Below are 20,397 nucleotides of genomic sequence, written 5' to 3'. Positions count from 1 at the left end.
ATAGATCACAGTTCCCCATTCAACACATTAAAAATGCCTTGCATATACCGTGCAGCATTTCACCGATTGAAGGGTCGCATCCTAGTCAGACCACCAGCTTTCAAAAGTCAATGTTCAGGGCGACGGCTGTGTCAGACAAAGTTCAGGCATCAGCGATGAGAGGAGACATCTCTGTAATGAGGCTTGTACACAGTCACTGGGCATTGTGGAAGTTGAGCATCATGTTTTTTTTAGGCACAGGAGGAGAAGACTGTGCTCTGCGGCTTTTGACCTTTGATCTCTGCCACATCCATTCAGACGCTGTCTGCAATGTGGACCCGATGACACATTTTCGGTCCTTCCAGGCGCTCACCTCGACCAACGAATGCACCCGGCTGATCCAATGCACTACAATGCCAGACTGAGGAAATGGGATCATAGCAAGACAGTTCACTTCCTGTTTTCTCAAAAATGTTTCGTAAAAAACAGCCTTTTTTTCTTTTCTTTTTTTTAATACCCCTTCAAAATAGCTACTAGCAATACTTGCAAATACAACGTATCAGCAGCTGGGGCGCATCCCGTTCGCAGTTTGTAATCAGTGAAGGCCATCAAACCCTCATCTGCCTTGGAACTCAAACATCAGTTTCTGAAATGACACACTCAGAGAAAAAACAAATATTCAGCACAGCTGCCCAAGGCTTTCCTGCACCAGTTTCCAAAAAAAAAACAAAAAAACATAGGGGACGTCTTTTAACGTCCTCGGCGCCCTTCCCTAGGTTTATGCTAAACGTTTTATAACGTTTATGGCGGTCAAAGAGTTAATAGTTTTGATTGTTTATTATATTTTAGCAGTAGTCATATATTTCCCAGTGTACACCTATGGATGCAGAGGCACCGGGCGGTCCTGGCTAGATTCGCGCCCTGGGCGAACAATCTATTCCAGTGGAAGCAGTTTGTCTACTGTTAGAGTAGACAATATTTAGTATTCTACTCTTTGCGTGTTCAATTAACTGAATGGTGAGATTCTGGTGAAGAAGTCCCTTTGCAAAGGTATCAGAAATTTCTGATGACAACAATTGAACTCACTCAAACAGTGGTCTGTTCAGATTGTGTGTCCCTCCTTCTGCTGCACATCATTATTTATTGAAAAGTGGGTGAATACGAAAAGTCTCCTCCCATCAGCCCACAGTACATTTGTTTGCAACTCAGTGAATACAAGAAAATCCCTCTCTCCTCCCTCAGCAAGTTCAGCAAGTTCCCAGGAATACAAATCAGATTAGAGAAAAACAATAATACATCAGCCTGTCTCTTCCGACCGGCTGAGACCGGTACTAGACTATACTCCCTAGATAACAGTGGAAGAGAAACCCGTTGCCCTTCTTTTCTCATGAGAGGGACAGATAAGAATACAATACTATTCATTGAGCTACACAGCTATAACTAAATCCAAAACGGCTAAAATATAAATTGAAACTGAAAAACAATGTTAATAACTCATCACTACCCACCACTCCCTGTGTCTACCTCTGCGGTCCCAAATTAACCCCCCGCCGCCCTCTCCCCCTCTCCTTTTCCAATGTGAGTCTCTGGAGCAAGTTGACATGTCCACTAACTCGAGGTCACATGGAAATGTGCAGTAGTCTAGAAAACTAGCAAGTTTTGTCTAGAATTGTTTCCTTTTTTTTTGTTTTATGTGAAAACAGTCCTCAGCTATAAGCTGAAAACTCAGCTATTTGTGTGGGTTTTTGTGCTCTTTCTGCAATGCCCTAGATGCTATTAGGCACATGCTAACTGTTGTCAAGCAAATATGTTGACGTTGAGTCATGAAGACTGTTCTACGATCGTCGCATGTCGGGGAGAAGCCTAGGTTATTTGTGGAAGTTATGGAGAGTCTTGGCTGTATGTTTTTGCTATGCCAAGTGGCTACAAAAAAAGCAAAATCAAGCAAAGTACATTATTGCTTGAAATTTTCCATTATTACAGGATGCAAAACAGTGACATACATGCCAACGTCCTCATACTTTTGGTGCATTTTTTCCAAATCAAATAACATATAAGCCATTTATTTTATAACACTAATGCTGTAAGAGTTAGAATTTACAGTATGTTTAAGTGTTTTGGATCATGGTTTTGGTTTATTTACCCAATTATAGATGTTTTTGGGGGGACATTTAGTCAACTCCTCGTTTTTTTTCTAGAGGTGCCCCGATACAACTTTTTCACTTGCGATACGATACCAATATTGCAGCCTAGCATACTGTCCCATACCAATGTCGATGCCATATGATATCAGCAGGAATTATACATACTTTTATTTATTTTATTATTTAGAAAAAAGTTAGAAGAGACTTGATCAAGTGATGCTATTGAACAAAGAACAATAGTCAGCAACAGTACGTATGAGAAAATATGAGTCATTAATTCCAAACATTTGTGTTACATAAATTTAACTTCTAACATGAAAATGTACTGCATTTGAATCAAATAAAGATGGTTTTGATCACATAGTCTCTGCATACTAGATCGAGATTTTGCTGGAGCGGAGTCTGGAATGGACTGCTTGTATACGAGTGCTAAATTGCTAATATAGATATATATTATAAATGTTAAATTTTGGGTATAGACCGATGAAATCCGATGAAATTTTTTGGGGGGGCTGATTTCGAACCGATATCTGATATCAATAGCTGATCTGGACATGGTGACACCCCTACTTTTTTGTGAATTGCAGGGGTCTATGCCACGTTTTCACCTTTTTTCACAAACAGAGTAGTCAATTTTTACCGTCTGTGGCCGTACCGCTGCTCGGACATCAGCAAGGGGTCCTTTGATGCTTGACTTTCTGAACAGCCTTCGCTCCCAAAATGTCTGACCGATTAAATGCAAGTATGGCTTAGTGCATCACTGGCACGCTCCTCCTTGAGAGGCTTTCTCTGCTAGCGGGACATGTCCGTCAGCTAATCCAGAATACCTTGGTACCTGTAGATGTGGCGGACACAACAGATAGCGGGAGTATAGCCGACTAGCCCAGCTAGTAGCAGCCCCTGAACGGCTTGCTAATTGCGGTGAGCCTGTTCAGACGCATAACAGATTTAGCCCGTTAGCTAGTAGTGTTCATTTTATATGCCATTTTCAAATTTACTCTCAGTTTTAGTCCAATTTCAATACCACTTGTTAGTTTTTTATCATAGTTAGTCAACCTCATCACGTTTTTATTTAGTAAATTTTTTGTCGACTATATCTTGCATTTTAGTCTTTATTTTAGTCCAAGAAAACATAGCCGTGTCTAGTTTTAGTCTAGTTTTAGTTAGGACAATCATTTAACCCCTTTATATATTTTTGTCAGCAGATTGTTTCGGATCTAAAACTATTTCACGTAAAAAAATTCTCTCATCTGATAAAAAAACAACTTGACACACAATAACAGTATATCAACAAGTGGCTACTATGGCTCCATGCTACGAGCTAGTAAATTAGCCAGTATTAGTTAGCGGTCGGATTAACACTATTGGAACATTATAACCATTGGAACAATGTTACATTATAACTATAATTAACTTTTTTTTGGTAACCTTTCACTATGAATCCATGTGTGCATGTTGCACTCGCTAGATTTGAAAGGGAGGGTGTCACATGACAGTGTCACAGTGACAGATTAGCAGAAACAAGATTTTACAAAATCAAGTAATTTTCGTCTCGTGTTTGTTCATGAACTAAAATGTCCATAGATTTTAGTCCAGTTTGTTTTAAGTATGTTTTTGTCTTGTTGTCATTAGTCAACGAAAACCCTTACTGATTTAGTCCCACTTATTGTTTATCAATGAGGGTTTTAGTCTAGTCTAGTTTTAGTCCAGTGAAAAACGTATGTTTTCGTTGACGAAATTAACACTATTAGCTAGTCTCACTTCACCTCGGTCTACTGGCTCCCGCACTTTACTTATAGGTGACTTCATCACCTGTAACATTGAGTTTAAGAACCCAGCCACAATAATGTATTTTTCTAGGGCCAGAGCGCCTGACATTGAAGCTAGTCTTAGGGAGCTCACATGCAACAGGTTTAGACACCAGCAAAAGGCAAACAACACTAGCTAGTCTGACATACATGTCATACATGCCAGCTTCAGTGACACTAGGATGAGTTAATCAGATATAACAAAGAAGAACATAGCTAGGACTAGCCAGAAAGATGAGCGAGCATCGAGTAATTGTCTCTGGCCCCTTGCCAGCAAGAGGCAAAGATGTAAGGTTTAGCAGATTATTCTCGCTTAATCGTGGCTGGCTAGTTTTTGTAGCAAACAGGGGTTGCAGTTTGTAGATAATTGGCCCTCCTTCTGGGGGCGACGCAACCTGCTGAGGTTGGATGGTTTTTACCCTAACTGGGAAGGCGCCATCACTCTAGAAATTTAGATTACAGTTTGAGCCTTCCATGACAGTACACATTAGAGCAGGCCGGGCTACAGGAGATTAGCGAACCTGTTAGAACTGGTGTGGAGTCTGTAAGGCTAGAGCTAACTAGCGCTATGCTAGACTCATGCAATAGTTTATTTTAATATAGAGAAGAGCCTTGCGCTTTACTTTCAGGTTCACTAGCCACTACTGCATCACATACTGACTTGTTTTCTACTGAGGTGGCTGTTCACGATTCTTCCTTAGTTGGTCATATCGATTCTACAGTGCCTACTTAAAAGTTCTCACGAGCTAATATCTATCGATCAGATTCCTACGGTATTAAACCCCTGCCACAGCTATAGTTGCTTGAAGTACAAGATGATACACAGGAAATGCAAAGTTATTAATAATAATATGACATGGAATCCTGTAGTGAATAGCTCAAATCAACCTACTCCACAACCTACAAACTCGGACTTATAAATATTAGATAACTTTCTTTGAAAGCCTTGCTAGTAATGACCTAATTAGAGACCATAATCTTAATCTGATTGGTTTTTGTGAGACATGAGTTCACATGCTGCGGTGTAGCCCTCATTTCTGAATCTGCACTTAATCTTAGTCCTCACGCTGGCAGCTAGGTAATAAAGCAAAACACAAGATTTTGGCGTGGCCGGTGGCCCTATTAGGCCGGGAGCCAGGTCCACTCCTCAAAATGTTTTTTATAACTTTTTTTTTTTTTTACTATTATTCCATGTTTTCTCAGACCTTGGGCCATCACAAGTTGATAGGGGCAGTTTGGTCACAGGGGCCAAAAAAACACCCTTTTTGGGAAAAGCTTCTGGCAAAATTGTGTAATTGCAATTGACAAGGTACAGCAACTGCATAAAAATTTCCATTTTGTATCCTGACACATGGGGGAACTAGCAGGAAAATTATCATAGGCTTCCTGTATTTCAATTCTCAAATATCACCCTCAACATACCCTAAAAGACCAAAAAATGTCTCTCCGCCTGACAAATTACTATCAAAAGTAATCAATTTCAAACGTTTTATTGTACATCTCACTGCCTCAAATGTATATTAAAAACTTCCCACATTTATAACCTTCAATTTAAGTCCAAGATGAGCTTGCTATCTGAAGTATTAAAGGAGCTATGGCCAAAATAATCCACTGTACCCTAATTTGGAAAAAAAACAGAAAATTCTAGAATTGCCATTTCAAATGGGATTAAACTGGTGGACCAGGGTATCGATGCGCAACATTAAACATCCATCCATCCATTTTCTTAACCGCTTGTCCTCACAAGGGTCGCGGGGGGGCGCTGGAGCCTATCCCAGCTGGCTTCGGGCACACCCTGAACTGATTGCCAGCCAATCGCAGGGCACACAGAGACGAACAACCATCCACACTCACAATCACAACCTTAAACATGACCACACAAAATCCGAGAACCAAATAGGACATTTAAAAAAGAACAAGATCCTGACAAGGAATAAAAATGACTGGTGAACATTTCTCAACAATAGGCTAACATTCTGTGCAGCCAAATGGAGAAATACAGTATAAAATAGAGTGCATCTTAACCATAAAATTTAATTTTTTAATTTTAATCATCCTCTTCTTCCTGATCATCATCCATATTTGTATGGATTTCATCAGCTGCTAAGTCATCCTCATCTGTTTCCTCTTCTGCCAAGACATCGACAAGGGCTTTGGGGATGACGTCGCCCTCAAACCATAGTGGTTCTAACTAGCCAGTCTCAGTGTTCATGTGAAATCCATGGTCGAGAGGGGATGGGATCTCTGGGTAGTGCTCATGAGCCCTCTTCCAGACACATACAGTGCCTTGCAAAAGTACCCCCTTGAGTTTTTTAACATTTTGGCACGGTACGACCACAAACAAATATATTTCACTGGAATTTTATGTGAAAGTTAAACACAAAGTAGCACACAATCGTGAAGTAAAACAAAATGTATATTTCAAGATTGTTTTACAACAAAAAAACTGAAAAGTAGTGTGTGCAAAAGTATTTGTTCCCCCTGAATTAATAGTTTGTCGAACCCCCCTTTGCTGCAATTACAGCTTCAAGTCTTTTGGGGTATGTCTCGATCTGAATACTTTTGCACACCCTACTTTTCAGTTTTTTTTTGTTATAAAACAAGTTTGAAATAAGATAGACACTTTGGCCCAATCCCATTACTTCCTATTCACCCTGCACTCTTTGTCTCGGTTATCTCTCCCTTCTATTTCTTTGGGGAGACCAAGAAAAAAATAATCCTCTAGGATTTGGGAACATACTATCGCTATCCAGTCCGCTATGTCGTCACCTCGAGCCGCCGCAGCTGCTTGCTGGTTGTGACGTAACGGACGCGACAATAGCGTGCGTTTACTAAAACACACAATTGTGCCAAATTCTGCCAAAGTATAGAACATTGAATAAAACCACTATCATTACTATGATATTCAATAAATATTAGCATACTTACATTTACGTGTCTCCTGCGTTTTGTTATTTCCTGCCATTACTTCAGCCATTGCAAGCTGCTGTACCCGGAAGTTGACTCTTCCTGCTGGAAGAGGACCCTCTTGCAAGGTGGGAAGGTGGAGAGGTCAACAGAGAGACCCTTCCAGCACATAAGAAAAGTCAACTTCCAGCTATGTGACTGGAATAATGTGCACTACCCTGAGATCCTATTCCCTCTCGACCATGGATTTCACATGAACACAGAGACTGGCAAGTTAGAACCACTATGGTTTGAGGGTGACGTCATCCCCAAAAGCCACAGGTGTCAGAGTCCGGTCCTCGAGGGCCTGAGTCCTGCATGTTTTTCTACTCCAACACACCTGATTCAATGATCAGGATCATTATCAAGCTCCTGCAGAGCTTGCTGATGAGCTTAAATATGAATCAGCTGTGTTGAACGTGGGAAACCTCTAAAACATGCAGAACTCAGGTCCTTGACGACTGGACTTTGCCAACACTGCCCAAAGCCCTTGTCGATGTCTTGGCAGAAGAGGAAGCAGATTAGGATGATTTTGCTAACGTACATAACATTGCAAGACTTGCGTGAAACTGCTAACTTCAATGGCATTTTGACCACACATATAGAGGAAATAAATCCAGATTGTACAAATTTGTAAAGCCTTTGAATGATCAGATTTGAAAACACTCGCTGACAAGAGCGGGGGTAATTCCACGTTAGCAGCATTGCCAAGTTGAAAATAAATAAATAAATAAATAAACTCCTGACACTTTATCGGCAATCCAACCTGTCTACCTCGCGCATGTATATAATGTAATTTTCATCAAAGTGACTGTCAATGCTCTTGGGCAGAAAGTTGACGGATAAGCGCTATTTTTTGCCCTCCTCGCTATTGTAGCCCATTGACGCTGTGCCAATACTTTCCTGGCGTAGGGGAACGTGTGCAGAGAAATAGTCACGTGACGTCAGGATCTCTATTCAAGGATCTTTTGCCTTTGCGTCTTCCGGGTGGATCAACTAAACGATTGATTCTCAAGCCCGTCAATCAATCTGCCTTGACGTCGTGCGTGCTCGTTCCTTCATGCAATGCGCACTTCGAGTGTTTGTAGCATGTAGCCGCTGAGCTTCAGATTCAGTCATTCATCGTTGTAGCTCCACCAATCTCACCGCATACTTTAAAACTGACTGAGAGCCGTAAGAGACTGATGAAGATGATGATGATGATGAAGATGAGCTCGCACGTTTACTACATTTGATAGGCGTTTCCCCCGGAGAAGCAGGAGAGCTGGAAGGATGGTCTTCCGCATGCGCATTTTAAAAAAAAGTGACAAACGGACATTTGGCTTCTACTTTTCGAGAAGATCCTTTAATACAAGAAAAAGAAAAAGCTCTCGGAATACATTGTGTTCATATCTTAGGGATTTATCACAGAAAGCAACGCCATCAAAGCTGCTAATTTCCTCATTCGTTTATAAATCAGATATATCGAGACGAATCCTTGTTATATTTTTTGAGGTGCTGATAAGTAGAGATGTCTACTTAAATGTTGGTGCCAAATGAGCCATTTTTGGAAATTATTGTCAATGTATGTACAATGATTTTGAATTTTTTTTCCAGTCCCTGCGCTGACTCCCACCAAGACATTAGAAGAGAGGGAATGGGGGTGTGGCTATATTGGAATTCTGAGGGGACATTTTACTGATTTCTCCAAAACAAATGAAAGGAATTGAGAATGCATGCTAATAAAAATTTCCAGATAAAAAAACAACAACTGAATGAGAGTTTATGAGTGAAAAATTGGCTTAATTGCTTGAATGTTGATGTTTAGTTTTTATTTGGTCATATGGTTATGTGGACGCTCATAAACGGCCCTTTTGGCAGCAGAAGTGATTAGACGGATGTTTGCATTGTGTGTGCCGGACAGCCCGGCAGGCTCAGACCGCATAAAGCGCTAGAAAATCCAGAGGCGGTGAGGGAGCGGTGACAGCGGGCACTCGCATTGAGCGTGCTGCTGACAAGCCTGGATGCTGGGCGGCGGGTTTGAAAGAATTGTGCTGAGCTCACCCAAGCTTTTGTCTCACAAAACTGCTTGCTAGCAGCTACACTTTCTACTACTTTCTCCATGTTTATCTTGTGTTTGTTGTTTTAAGTAAGCGTTGTGCCCAACCAACTACAACAATTCCGGACACCCAAAGACTCAATGCTTATTTGACACTACTACTAATAATAATGATAATAATAATAATATAAGAAGAAAGAAGAACCACTCGAATATATGTAGCACTTTTATAAACACTCAAAGATGCTTTACAATAAATTACAGACTGCGCGGGTGAGCAATAAATTCCGAACAGCCGGGCATTTCTGATATTTCCGCAATGCAACGCGATGCAAATGCTTCCTTTACACAATGTATTGTGTTGCTTTTGCCTGTGACTAGCATACAAACCTGACAAATTGTTATAGTAGTCAATCAACATTTCATCACATTTTGAAATCAAAATAATTCTCACAAATCAAGTTACAACGATCCAAAGTCCAATGCTGCGACAGCGAGGAAATTCGGAACCCTTCATTGAGCCCTCTGTTTTTAATTCGCCTCAACATCATTACACTGTCATTTTAAAGTTTTTAGGCTGATTTCCATAGACAGGCGCATGACGTAAAAATCGGCACATCTGACACAGCTGCCGCACCGCCAGCGCATCTGGCAATTTTTTAACAGATTGTCCTGGGACTTAAGACGGGCACATCTTAAATTTCATGCTGGAGGCGGAGCAAGTTTATTCTAGCTTGTTTGCAAATTTGCTATAGATAATATTCACATGACGTCATGTGCCCCACATTGTGTGCCGTTCACGGGTCCATGGAATGTCGAATGGCAGAGGTGGGCATCGTCATTGACTAGAATTCATGATTGATGGAAGTGCCCACCTTTTGGCGTGTGCTTCAGCACTTTCAGCGAATGCTTGATAATGTGAAGCCTTGAAAAAATGCACAGACTGAGCACCAAGTGAAGCAAGATTACTTGTACACACGGTACTTTCCAATCCGTGTATTTTTGTGAGGCTTAGCATTATCACACGCCAAAAGGTGGGCACTTCCATCAATCATCAATTCCAGTCAATGACGATGCCCACCTCTGTCGAATGGGAACGGACAAAGAGGTGTCCAACATTGCAAAGATAAATCGAAAGGACAAAGTCGACCAAAGTGTGTTCTGACCATTTTGATTAAGGTAAGTGTCATTGTAAGATGGTAAAAGTGCTTTTACGATAATGCAATTGTGATATGTGAGCCGTTAGCCGTGGCTAGCTCTGGCTAAAAATAGATCTGGTGGTCTCTCCAAATAAGGTCTCTTATTTTCCTTTCCCAGCAACCCAAAAGTTGAAATTGTTGTTAAAGTGTTGTAAAATGCTAGCGCTAGTAGCTAGCATGGTCCGGGAACTAGCTAACTTAGTTTAAAAATAACCTGAGATTCTTTACCTCAAATTCACAATTGATAAATGCACAGAGCAACCAATAAAAGACGAAAGTACAGTAGACGCAAGAATGTTCGTGTTTTGGGAGCCATCCTACCTTAGACCACACGTTGCCATGTAGTCCAGTCCGGGCAGTAACATGGGTAAATGTTTTTAAACCAATCGATTCCACTAATCAAATGTTTCAATGTGTACTTCTGCAAGAAGTGTTGAGCTAATTCTTCCGCATACGTCTTGCTTACACAAATAACTTTAGAGGAAGCCGGGGGTGACGTTCATCAATAACAAAAGAACGGTGCAAACACAATAGAAATACAGCTGAGTCCGCTGGAAAGTTGAGCCACCATGAGGTGCCGACTTGCAATCCCATGACGTCAGTCAATACTACGCTTCTCTAGTCGTTCCAGCACACTGATGCTGCTGTGTCCATCAGCGCATCGCCAATTAGGTCATGAAAAGTTAACTAAATTCTTCACTACCCAAAAGTAGGATGATTTTGGTGCATTTGATGGAAGCGCAGACAGGCAACGTGTATGGTGGATGTCATCGGATTTTATTCCTAAAAATGACAAGAGTGTGACAATCCCTCTGAATCATTGTAGAAAACAATCAATTGCTCAAATTATTATTACCATCTTAAAAATATTTTAATAGCTCACCCCTGACCGCATGCAAATGAGGGATGACACTACGATTGGCTGGGAGTTGCCTCTATTCCATCCCATAATATATTTTTTAAAAAGAAGCGTGAAATTGAAAAGTTTGCAAGATTGTAAATCTTCAAGAGACAAGCACAGGACTACATTACTTGAATAAACAACAGTCATAAATATGAATAGGTAGCTACGACACACTCCTTTTGAGCGATGTGTCTATATTGATGCTAAGCTAATGTCCATGCTTTGACGCAAGAGGGTTTAGCTGCAAACGCTGGACGAGTGGAGCTCCCCCGGTAACATCTGACGTCCACTGCGAGTGGAGCTGTTATGGTTGTGCTCTCATTGCGTTGTGTTTTTGTTTTTCTTCAGTCTCTGATTAAGTAGAGGGACGTGTTCTCCTGCGCTGCACCTGTTTCTCATTTACAAATCAACGCTTTATAAGGACTGGAACTGCCGACACTCCTCGTCGGAGTATTGACCTTGCTACGTCCTCGCCCAAGAGCTTTATTCTGACTTTGTGTTCCAAATTCCTATCTCTAGCGTCGTTTCTTGTTTCTTACGTGAGTCTTTTGACACGTAGTTTTATGTTGTTGTTTCCTCGGCTTATTGCCTGAGTGATTGTTAACCACGCGTTGAGCCTTTTTTGCTCAGTAGTTTTGTGTTTCCTCAGCTTCACGCTTGAGTGATTGGTATCCACGTGTTGTTTTTCCCACGTCACTTTTAGTTTATTCGCTTTGTATAGCTCGTTTTGTGTTTTGTTTATGTTTTTTTTAACAATTTTTTCAAACAGATAACTAAACTGACTAATTAATTTGAACTAAAACAGTATACAAAACATGTCGAAATGTTTTATCTTAACATTCAACATACAACACGACGTACAGACGGCCATACATAACAGTCCATGCATGTAAAATGTACTCAAAGTCAATTGATTTAAATGTCGACCTTTGTTTTTGATTTCCTGTAAGGAAATTGAAAGTTTTGGAAGTACATTGAGGAGGGTTAAAACAAAGCAAGCCTTGTTGGTATTTGATCATTTGAAGAATTTATTGTCTGATTATAGTTCTTTCTTTTGTTTTCTTTTTGTCCTGTTCAAATGCACGATTCTGTGTTGTGTGCTCAATTTGTAATTCTCATGTTCTATGGAGAAAGATTTGGATGCTGGTTTTTGGATTAATAAAGGGGGGAGGGGAAGTCGGTTGATTTTCTCTAAAATGTCTAATCGTTTGTGTATTATTACAGCATATCCTCAAACTTGTTTTCAACTGCCCACTGAGCCTTAGACGTCTATGAGTTTAGACCGAAATTATCCCATCTATAATTTGGTCTATATTTTAGCCCAAATCAAGATGATAAAATCGAATCAAATAAATATTAAACAACAAAAAACAACTGTACGTTTTATGAATGCATAATTTCCTGTGTAGTTTGTATTTAGACTTTATTTAGATGTCTAAATCAAGTCTTCGTCTTCATTTCACATCTCTTTGGTCGATTAAATTAAATAATAAAGATTGACAAACAAACAAACAAAAAAGTAACTGGACAACCGGATGATCAGAGTAAAATAAAATGCCAGATCGCACAAAAGGGAGGAAAGGAGCCAAAGTGCTAAAATGTATTGTGTAAACCAACCTTAATAAATTGAAAGGAAATTTGACATAATTTTCCTTTTGACTGTGCGCAATCCTGATCTAGTGAGCTTTCATCACTAAATGTTCAGTCAACAGTCATAATTTCACAGCAATATGCATGACTGTCAAATTAAGTGAGCAACACAGACAGCAGCCCGTCAAAATATATTGTATACATATTGTTAAATTATTAACATTGTTTTTTAGTTTCAATTTATATTTTAGCCGTTTTGGATTTAGTTATAGCTGTGTAGCTCAATGAATAGTATTGTATTCTTATCTGTCCCTCTCATGAGAAAAGAAGGGCAACGGGTTTTCTCTTCCACTGCTATCTAGAAGGGAGTGTAGCCTGGTACCGGTCTCGGTCGGAAGAGACAGGCTGATTTATTATTGTTTTTCTCTAATCTGATTTGTATTCCTGGGAACTTGCTGAACTTGCTGATGGGAGGAGACTTTTCGTATTCACCCACTTTTCAATAAATAATGATGTGCAGCAGAAGGAGGGACACACAATCTGAACAGACCACTGTTTGAGTGAGTTCAATTGTTGTCATCAGAAGCTTCTGATACCTTTGCAAAGGGACTTCTTCACCAGAATCTCACCATTCAGTTAATTGAACACGCAAAGAGTAGAATACAAATATTCTCTACTCTAACAATATTCTGACTTGAAAATTCGCGGAGGCTTTTGTTATTTAATATTTCTAGAAATCAGATGATTCCATCCACCTTATTTAATTGTTCAGACAAACCAACGTTACGTGTATAACACACGTACGGTAATTATGTTACGTTGCATTCAGTGGCGCTGCGCTACAACATTGGTATTCAAGTGGAGGTCACATGTTTCTGGTGGCGACGATAACGCCAGCCGCCGTCTTAGTTAAAACCAGAGGTGACAAATCCAGGTCCAGAAAGTAAAAACCCTGCCACAGTTTGACTTAAGCCCCTGATGCTAGCTAGCTAGCTGGAGCGATGCAAATTGATTTAGTCCCAGTTATTATATATTAATGAGGGTTTTAGTCAAGTCTAGTTTAGTTTTTGTGTGGTGAAATGTATTTTTGTTTATTTTTCGTTGACGAAATTGACACTAGCCTCAACGACCCAAGAGTGGCGCGTTGGTTTATTTTGAAAGGGCACAGTAATGTTGTACAACAATAAAATACACGTGTGCAATATAAAAACATGTATGACAATCTTCTGTCGTTTAGAAGTGGAGTTTGGGTTAGCTCTGTTGCTACATTAAAAGTAGCATCTGAGACAGTAACACAACAGAAACCTTTTACAATTTTTGTGCGGTGACATTTTGGACACTAGTATACTACACTAACATTGTATAAATTGTATAAATTAATGTAGCTGCAGCAATGCTACGAGTTACTGACTGAGCCAAATGTGTCTTCTGTTAAGCCATGTTTAACGCCATTGCTGCCTTCATTTTGATAGGTCGCTGACTTGCTACTCTTTCTGACTAGCTTGCAGACCAACTTTTTGTCAACGAAGGAATATGAATAATGTTTAGATCTTCTGTTCTTCGGTGTGTGGTGGATTTGAACCTAATTCTTTGTGATGTCTAAGAAGGAGCACTGAAGATAGAGACTGCTACGTTAGCCGCCATCCTCTCCTAGGTGGTATTTTATGGGTGTTACATTTCAAAGGGTTACATTAGTTTTTGATTTCATTTCACACTTGCGACACTTGACATGGATATTTATTAACTCTCCTCATATGTCTCCTATGAGTTGTGACACATCACTGTTGTGATTAGATAAATGGTAAGAACCGCAAGTGAAGTATTTTAGTCAGTGAGACTTTGGTTGAAGAGAGTGAGACAAGTTTATTAGAAACTTCGAGTCAATCCAGCAGTTAAGAACAAGCAACATGAATACAGAATCGCACGCAAGGCTCTCCAAGCGCTGTCTTAGTGTTTCAAATGAACACACATCAGTTGAACATCCAATACGTGCTCCTAATAATTTCAGTCAAATGGAAGAAGTATTTTGTGTGTTGTGTGTGTGCATGTGTCGTTTTGTTTCAAAGTGCAAAATTTAAATAAATAAAAAAAGTTTGCCAAAACTGTACCACTCCCAACACAGGATGTCCTTTGCAAAATAACTTTATTTCATTGGCTGAAATAAACGTAACGGTTATTGTTAAATATTTGTAGATGTTGAAATACAAATGGGGAAAACATTTTTATATTATCAAACATAAGTGCAATTTGCATTACAAAATATTAAAAGAGAAAGGTGTCCTTTAAAAAAAAAACATCGTCTGGAAAAGGAGCATTTTGACTGAAAAGTTAAAAGGACAAAGTGGAGTAAGACATCCCTGTGCAGTCATGTAAGTGGATGGAGAAGAACACAACACAACAATTAAGTCCACGCAGAAGAAGAGAAGAGGAACACCTCCTGTGTTGTGGTGGTTTCAGTCCGCTTCAAGATCTTCTTTGGTCTTCTCTCTCTATCGCCGCCTGCAACCAACTTTTACACTTCCACTTACAGGGTGCAGTCTTCTATTCAAGGTCAGGCATTTCTTGGGGAAAGGACACAAACATTTCAATAGTTTCAATAGGGTCTGTACGCCACAAAAAAAACTTGAGATGGTTTCAAGTCCGTTTTTGTCAAACAGATAACTGAAAAAATGAAAAACAATACATACTTTCATCATCGCTGTCTGCAGTGTCGTGCTGCAAGAAACAAAACAAACATTAATCCTCCTCATTTTTTCTACTGTCCCGACGTCATTCAGACATGTCAGGGAAGCTGGAAACATACTCAAAGTAACACCGCCTACGCTAACACCAACTTCAAAATAAAGCTTACCAAATGATACATGGATGCCAAAGCAATTAGCCTTAGTGGGCTTTTACTTTGAAGTCAGCCTGCGTGGCGGCGTGACTGCTAGTTTGACTTTTCGACATTTCGGCTTACATATCGGAGTTTTTATTGAAATTATGTATTTTCTACCAACATTATCACAATGGAGACAAATTGCTCATATGTTTTTACATACTTGACAAATAAAGATTGTTCTGATTCTGAAGAATTAGTGTGATTATGATCATACAGATGACTGTGTGTGTATTAAAAAAAAAACACACCTCTTCATCAGCACAGTCTAGGTCAGGTAGATCATCGCCTCCCATGTTGTTCATCATCTAGAAACAATACAACACAATTTCATTTAACGTGTGTGTGTGTGCATGCGCACGTCATGTACAGGCTCTTACCTCTGAGAACTTGTCAAAACTGTTTAAGTCTTCATCCGAGTCATCTTCCCAGTCTTTCCAGTTGTTGAAGTCCACGCTGAGGCAGTTGCACTGGCAGAGAAAAACGTTGTCCATTTAAGTGCAGTTTTTAGCAATGATGCCATCACGTTCCTTCAAAGTTGTCACATCATTAGTCAGGTGCGACTTCATTCGCCATCGATGTGCAACGATTAATCGACAACTAGTCTATTTTGGCCTCTCAACAGTAAATATTCTCAAATTTCTGTAGCCCTCCATGAAAGCATACTAATTATCTTTTTGCTTTTCTAAATAAATGATCTGCAAACGTCTACTTTAACTTTGGAAAACAGTGTTCAACATTTTTAAATCGTAATCAATTTGTTTGTGCGTTTTCTGCATTGTTAATTTGACATAATGTCCCACGTTTTCAATAACGGAGTCGATAGTAAAAACATGCTTTTTTAACCCTTGGATGCATGACCTACTACTAATATGAAAAATACGAATTTTGAATCGCTACTGCACAAAAATGAAACTGCACACTCCCTTTTTCACCTACGCACTGCGTGCATGACATCACATCCGCAGACAGAGGGCGCAAAATTCTTAATCGAATCCAGTCTGAAAACTATTGGCCATTTGAGACTTGCAGAGTACCCATCGTGAACAGCTAAAGTGTTAATATGCTAATTGGAAGATTTTGAGTTGGCTAGCTCTACTTATTTTATAGAACTTTAAAAGAAGACATTGAAAAAAAAAAGGCTTTTCGCTTTATTTGAACATTATTTTGTTCAACAGAGGGTCGGGTCCAGCTCTTACAGTGAAGCCTCTCGAGGTTCAACCCACTTCCCCTTGGGGAAACTAACCAAAGATTTACATCCTGCCTACATCCTGATTTCGGGATGGCGTTGTGTTGATTTAGGTCGTTGGGGTAGGACGGCTCAAGCTAGCCGCCAGACCATCGCGCACTGCGCAGGTCAACTTCAAAATACAAGCCTACCAAGGCTATTGAATTGATGTCCATGTATTATTTGTTAAGCTTTTATTTTGAAGTTGGCCTTCGTATCACGTGGTGGTCTGGCGGTTAGCTTCGCACGGCGCGACCGGATTTTTGAAAATACATTTTGATTTATAAATCTGTTTTATGTGTTCCTGTGACCGTTACCTAGATGTTCTAATCTTGTTTTTATTATTGTAGCACTTTGATATATCTATTGTAGATGTAAGGTGCATTACAAATAAAATGTATTATTATTATTACTAAATCGCAAGAAATACTGACCAGGGTTGCGTAGACTTTTAAAATCCACTGTATAACTAGTGCTAGCTTTTGATAACCAGAATTTTTACTAGCTGTTCAAATTTTGAACAATACAATATTTATAAAGAAGGCAATAAAATAACTTTCTCAAAAATGAATCAGACGTCAAGTAGAATGTGAGAGTAAATAAATTGCTTTGGATTTTAGTGGTTACTGTATCTGTGAAAAACAAGTCAAAGTTGCCAAGTGTTACCCTTGTCGTGTCTTTGGTCAGTCGAGGCCACGCCTTCCCAGTCTCCGCTTTTCGTAAACAACACAACACCGACCTGTCTGTGCGTCTGTGTTTAGATTCCTGTGCAACAATAAAGACTCAGGCTTGGGATCATGCAACACATGACCCAAGGTCAACTCACGACATACACATGACACTCACTTTGGGGTTGATCTCCCCATAAAGTTCCATTGTATTCTGATGTTTGATGTCATTTGTTTCACTGGCACAGCTGTGTTAAAATGACAAAAGATCATTATTAATAACAGAATTGAATTAGATGTGATCAGTACTTGACAAGCAGTGGAGAAAAGACTCACCTGAAATCAAATTTAGTCTTGTCGAAACGCACACGCACATCTTTACTGTCTTCGACACAGAACTCTATAAAGACAGAGTCCCGTCTGTCGTACCACTTGGCTGTTGCAGGTTGCCTAAGTACCACACAGAGACCGTTGTGCACTGCATATTATTATCACACGCAACTAAGAAGACTAATTTCATCTAATTTTCCAATCATTAACTGACAGTGCCAATCAAAGGTGAACATTGTTATCTTTGTTCAGGCTTGTAAATGTTTTAATGCAGCTCTTGAAGCATGTTAGATTGTATAGGTGTGCCATATGCTGTGAACCATCAGTGCCAAGAACAGCCTGAGGATTAGGTTAGGCTGGTAATGCCTAACAGCCTATGCTGTCTGACGGTTATGGTTAGTGTTAGGCTGCCTGGTAATGCCGATCTTCCTAAACTTATCTTCAGTGGCAAAACAAAATTAAAACTTCGTGAAAAGACACAGATGAGGGTTAAGCGAGGCAGGAACCACGCCCAGTGCATGACTCGGTACAGCGATTGACCAATAAGAGCCGTTCACGGCAAAATAGCGCTAGCAGGAGAGTTGCCGCTCACGGCAAAATATCCACTGCCTTTATTCATTATTACTACTACAAGTGTAGTTATTTAACTGATGTAGTCACACCGACAAACTCAAAACATATAAAAGCATAATTTATTACTGCCAACAATTCTTTGATGTGAAAGTACGAGCCAATCGTGACACTGCTTTCCGCTTGCGAGCATGACCCTTTGCCTGGCTGACATTAGCTTAAGGCACATGAAAATAAAAAGGAAATTACAGTAAGCACACAGCTTTAGAGAATTTTTTTCCAAAAGGTAATGCGATGATACACCAATCGGGTTCGTTCATGAAAGTTTGTTGATTTATACCTAAGATATATTGTGCTTTTTTTTTTGTCCTGACAGGCACGTGCATTTCGTATGTGTTACGTGCTAGCCCCATTAGCTATTTAACTAGCAATGTACGCGACGACTAAATGCCGTTAAACAATGACGCCTACATAGTAAACACCAGACTTACATCTTTACTGTATTTGCAATATAACTCCTCCGTCGGACCACGATATCGACAGTAAGCGCTATCTAGCTGTGAAGCCTAGCACAAAGATTAGTAAAACATAAACCGCGAACGGGATGACAAGCAACCTGTCCAAACATCGCGTGATTTTAGTGTTGTCGCGTGACGTGCACTTCGCGCCGTTTCCTTGAGGGCGTTACCAGAGACAAACATAGATACCACGCCTGTTGCCACTTCATACGTCAGGGTGTCCGCCATCTTGTGACAGTTGATTAGTCATGACTTCAGTAACGACGATTCTGCTTCACTTTTCTGCTTGGTGTTGCACAAGTTGACATAAATGTTTGCTCGTGAGTACATATAGCATAGAATTGCTTTTTTGCTGTGTTTAGTAGATGTATCATTAGCCTCGGCGATAGAGCAGCTGATGTCAAAATGGTAAATCACTTCCCTTGCTCGGTTGAACCAGCAGTTTTAGATCTTGACTGCATCTTGTTGTTGTTTCATGATATACTATAGTTATAAATACTGCTTGTTATTCTAAAATAATCTGTCTCATTTTGCTGTCATTTAATAACTTTAAATGATATAAGATTGAACAGTGATGTAGGGAAGGTATCGGTGCTTGTTTTATGGGCTCTTTGCACAAATCCACTACTTCCTGAACTCAGTACCACTCCTTCATTTCCTGTCTTTCATGATTGGACAAACTGATTAATCCAGGAGCGTCTGGCCATTGTCGTTGTGAGGTCAGGCACACCTGGATTAATCAGTTTGTCCAATCATGAAAGACAGGAAATGAACTAGTGCTATTGGGTCAGCAAGTAGTGGATTTGTGCAAAGAGCCCATTGGGGACCTCAGTGTAGCATTTGACACGATTGATCATAAAATACTGTTGAACAGGCTGGAAACTTGGATGGTCTTAAATGGAACAGTCCTAAAATGGTTCAGATCCTACTTGGAGGAAAGGGTTTTTTGTGACCATTGGACATTTTGAATCTGATTGAATGGCCATGACATGTGGGGTCTCTCATGGGTCAGTCCTAGGACCCCTTTTGTTCAATCTGTACTGTATATGTTACCTTTGAGTAAAATGCTTCAGAACGCCATGGTTATGCAGATGACACACAACTGTATTTATAAATGTCCCAAATGACAGCAGTTCAATTAACATATTGTGTCATATTGAGAGCAAAAAAAGGTTGCAGTAAAGGCCTGGAAAAGCATTTCAAATGAAGAATGCAACAATCTGATGAAGTCAATGGGTTGAAGGCTTGATGCAGTTATTGCAAATAAGGGTTATTCCATCAAATATTAAATGGTTACTTACTTTAAGGTAATTTAATAATGTCTGTTCCAATAATTTGCTCACTTGAAAAGTGGGTGGCTTCATACAACAGGTGTTCTGTCTGAGTTATTTAACCTATCTAAATGTAAACATCAAGAAATAAAACCTGAAATTCTGAACTTTTGTCTCATATTCATCTTTTTCTCTGAAACCCAATTGTCTTAAGCATACAACAACAAAAAATGAATTGACTTTGTTGTTCCAGTACTTTTGGGGTTTCAAACTTTATAGGAAACAAGCCATATTTCATACCTTTAACTATAGTAAAAATGGACACC

The 20,397-nt window shown here is 39.8% G+C and overlaps 1 protein-coding gene and 1 pseudogene across 1 annotated transcript; one reads left to right on the top strand and one right to left on the bottom strand.

Moving 5' to 3' along the window:
* Positions 1 to 2,867: 2,867 nt before the first annotated feature.
* LOC147178198 (uncharacterized) lies at positions 2,868 to 4,386 on the top strand (annotated as a pseudogene).
* Positions 4,387 to 14,734: 10,348 nt separating this feature from the next.
* Positions 14,735 to 18,918, bottom strand: ptges3a (prostaglandin E synthase 3a (cytosolic)). The gene is made up of 8 exons (XM_086069765.1): positions 18,774 to 18,918; positions 17,719 to 17,832; positions 17,561 to 17,630; positions 17,381 to 17,479; positions 15,867 to 15,956; positions 15,738 to 15,794; positions 15,296 to 15,323; positions 14,735 to 15,169 (listed from the first exon to the last, which is right to left on the bottom strand). Coding segments are annotated over exons 1-8 (480 nt in total). The 5' UTR covers positions 18,776 to 18,918; the 3' UTR covers positions 14,735 to 15,149.
* Between the last annotated feature and the right edge of the window lie 1,479 nt (positions 18,919 to 20,397).

The sequence above is a fragment of the Leptonotus elevatus genome, chromosome 2 (genome assembly GCF_054856555.1).
Source record: "Leptonotus elevatus isolate MCC_2025b chromosome 2, RoL_Lele_1.0, whole genome shotgun sequence".
Classification (NCBI taxonomy): Eukaryota; Metazoa; Chordata; class Actinopteri; order Syngnathiformes; family Syngnathidae; genus Leptonotus; species Leptonotus elevatus.
This window is presented reverse-complemented; position numbering and strand designations above follow the sequence as displayed.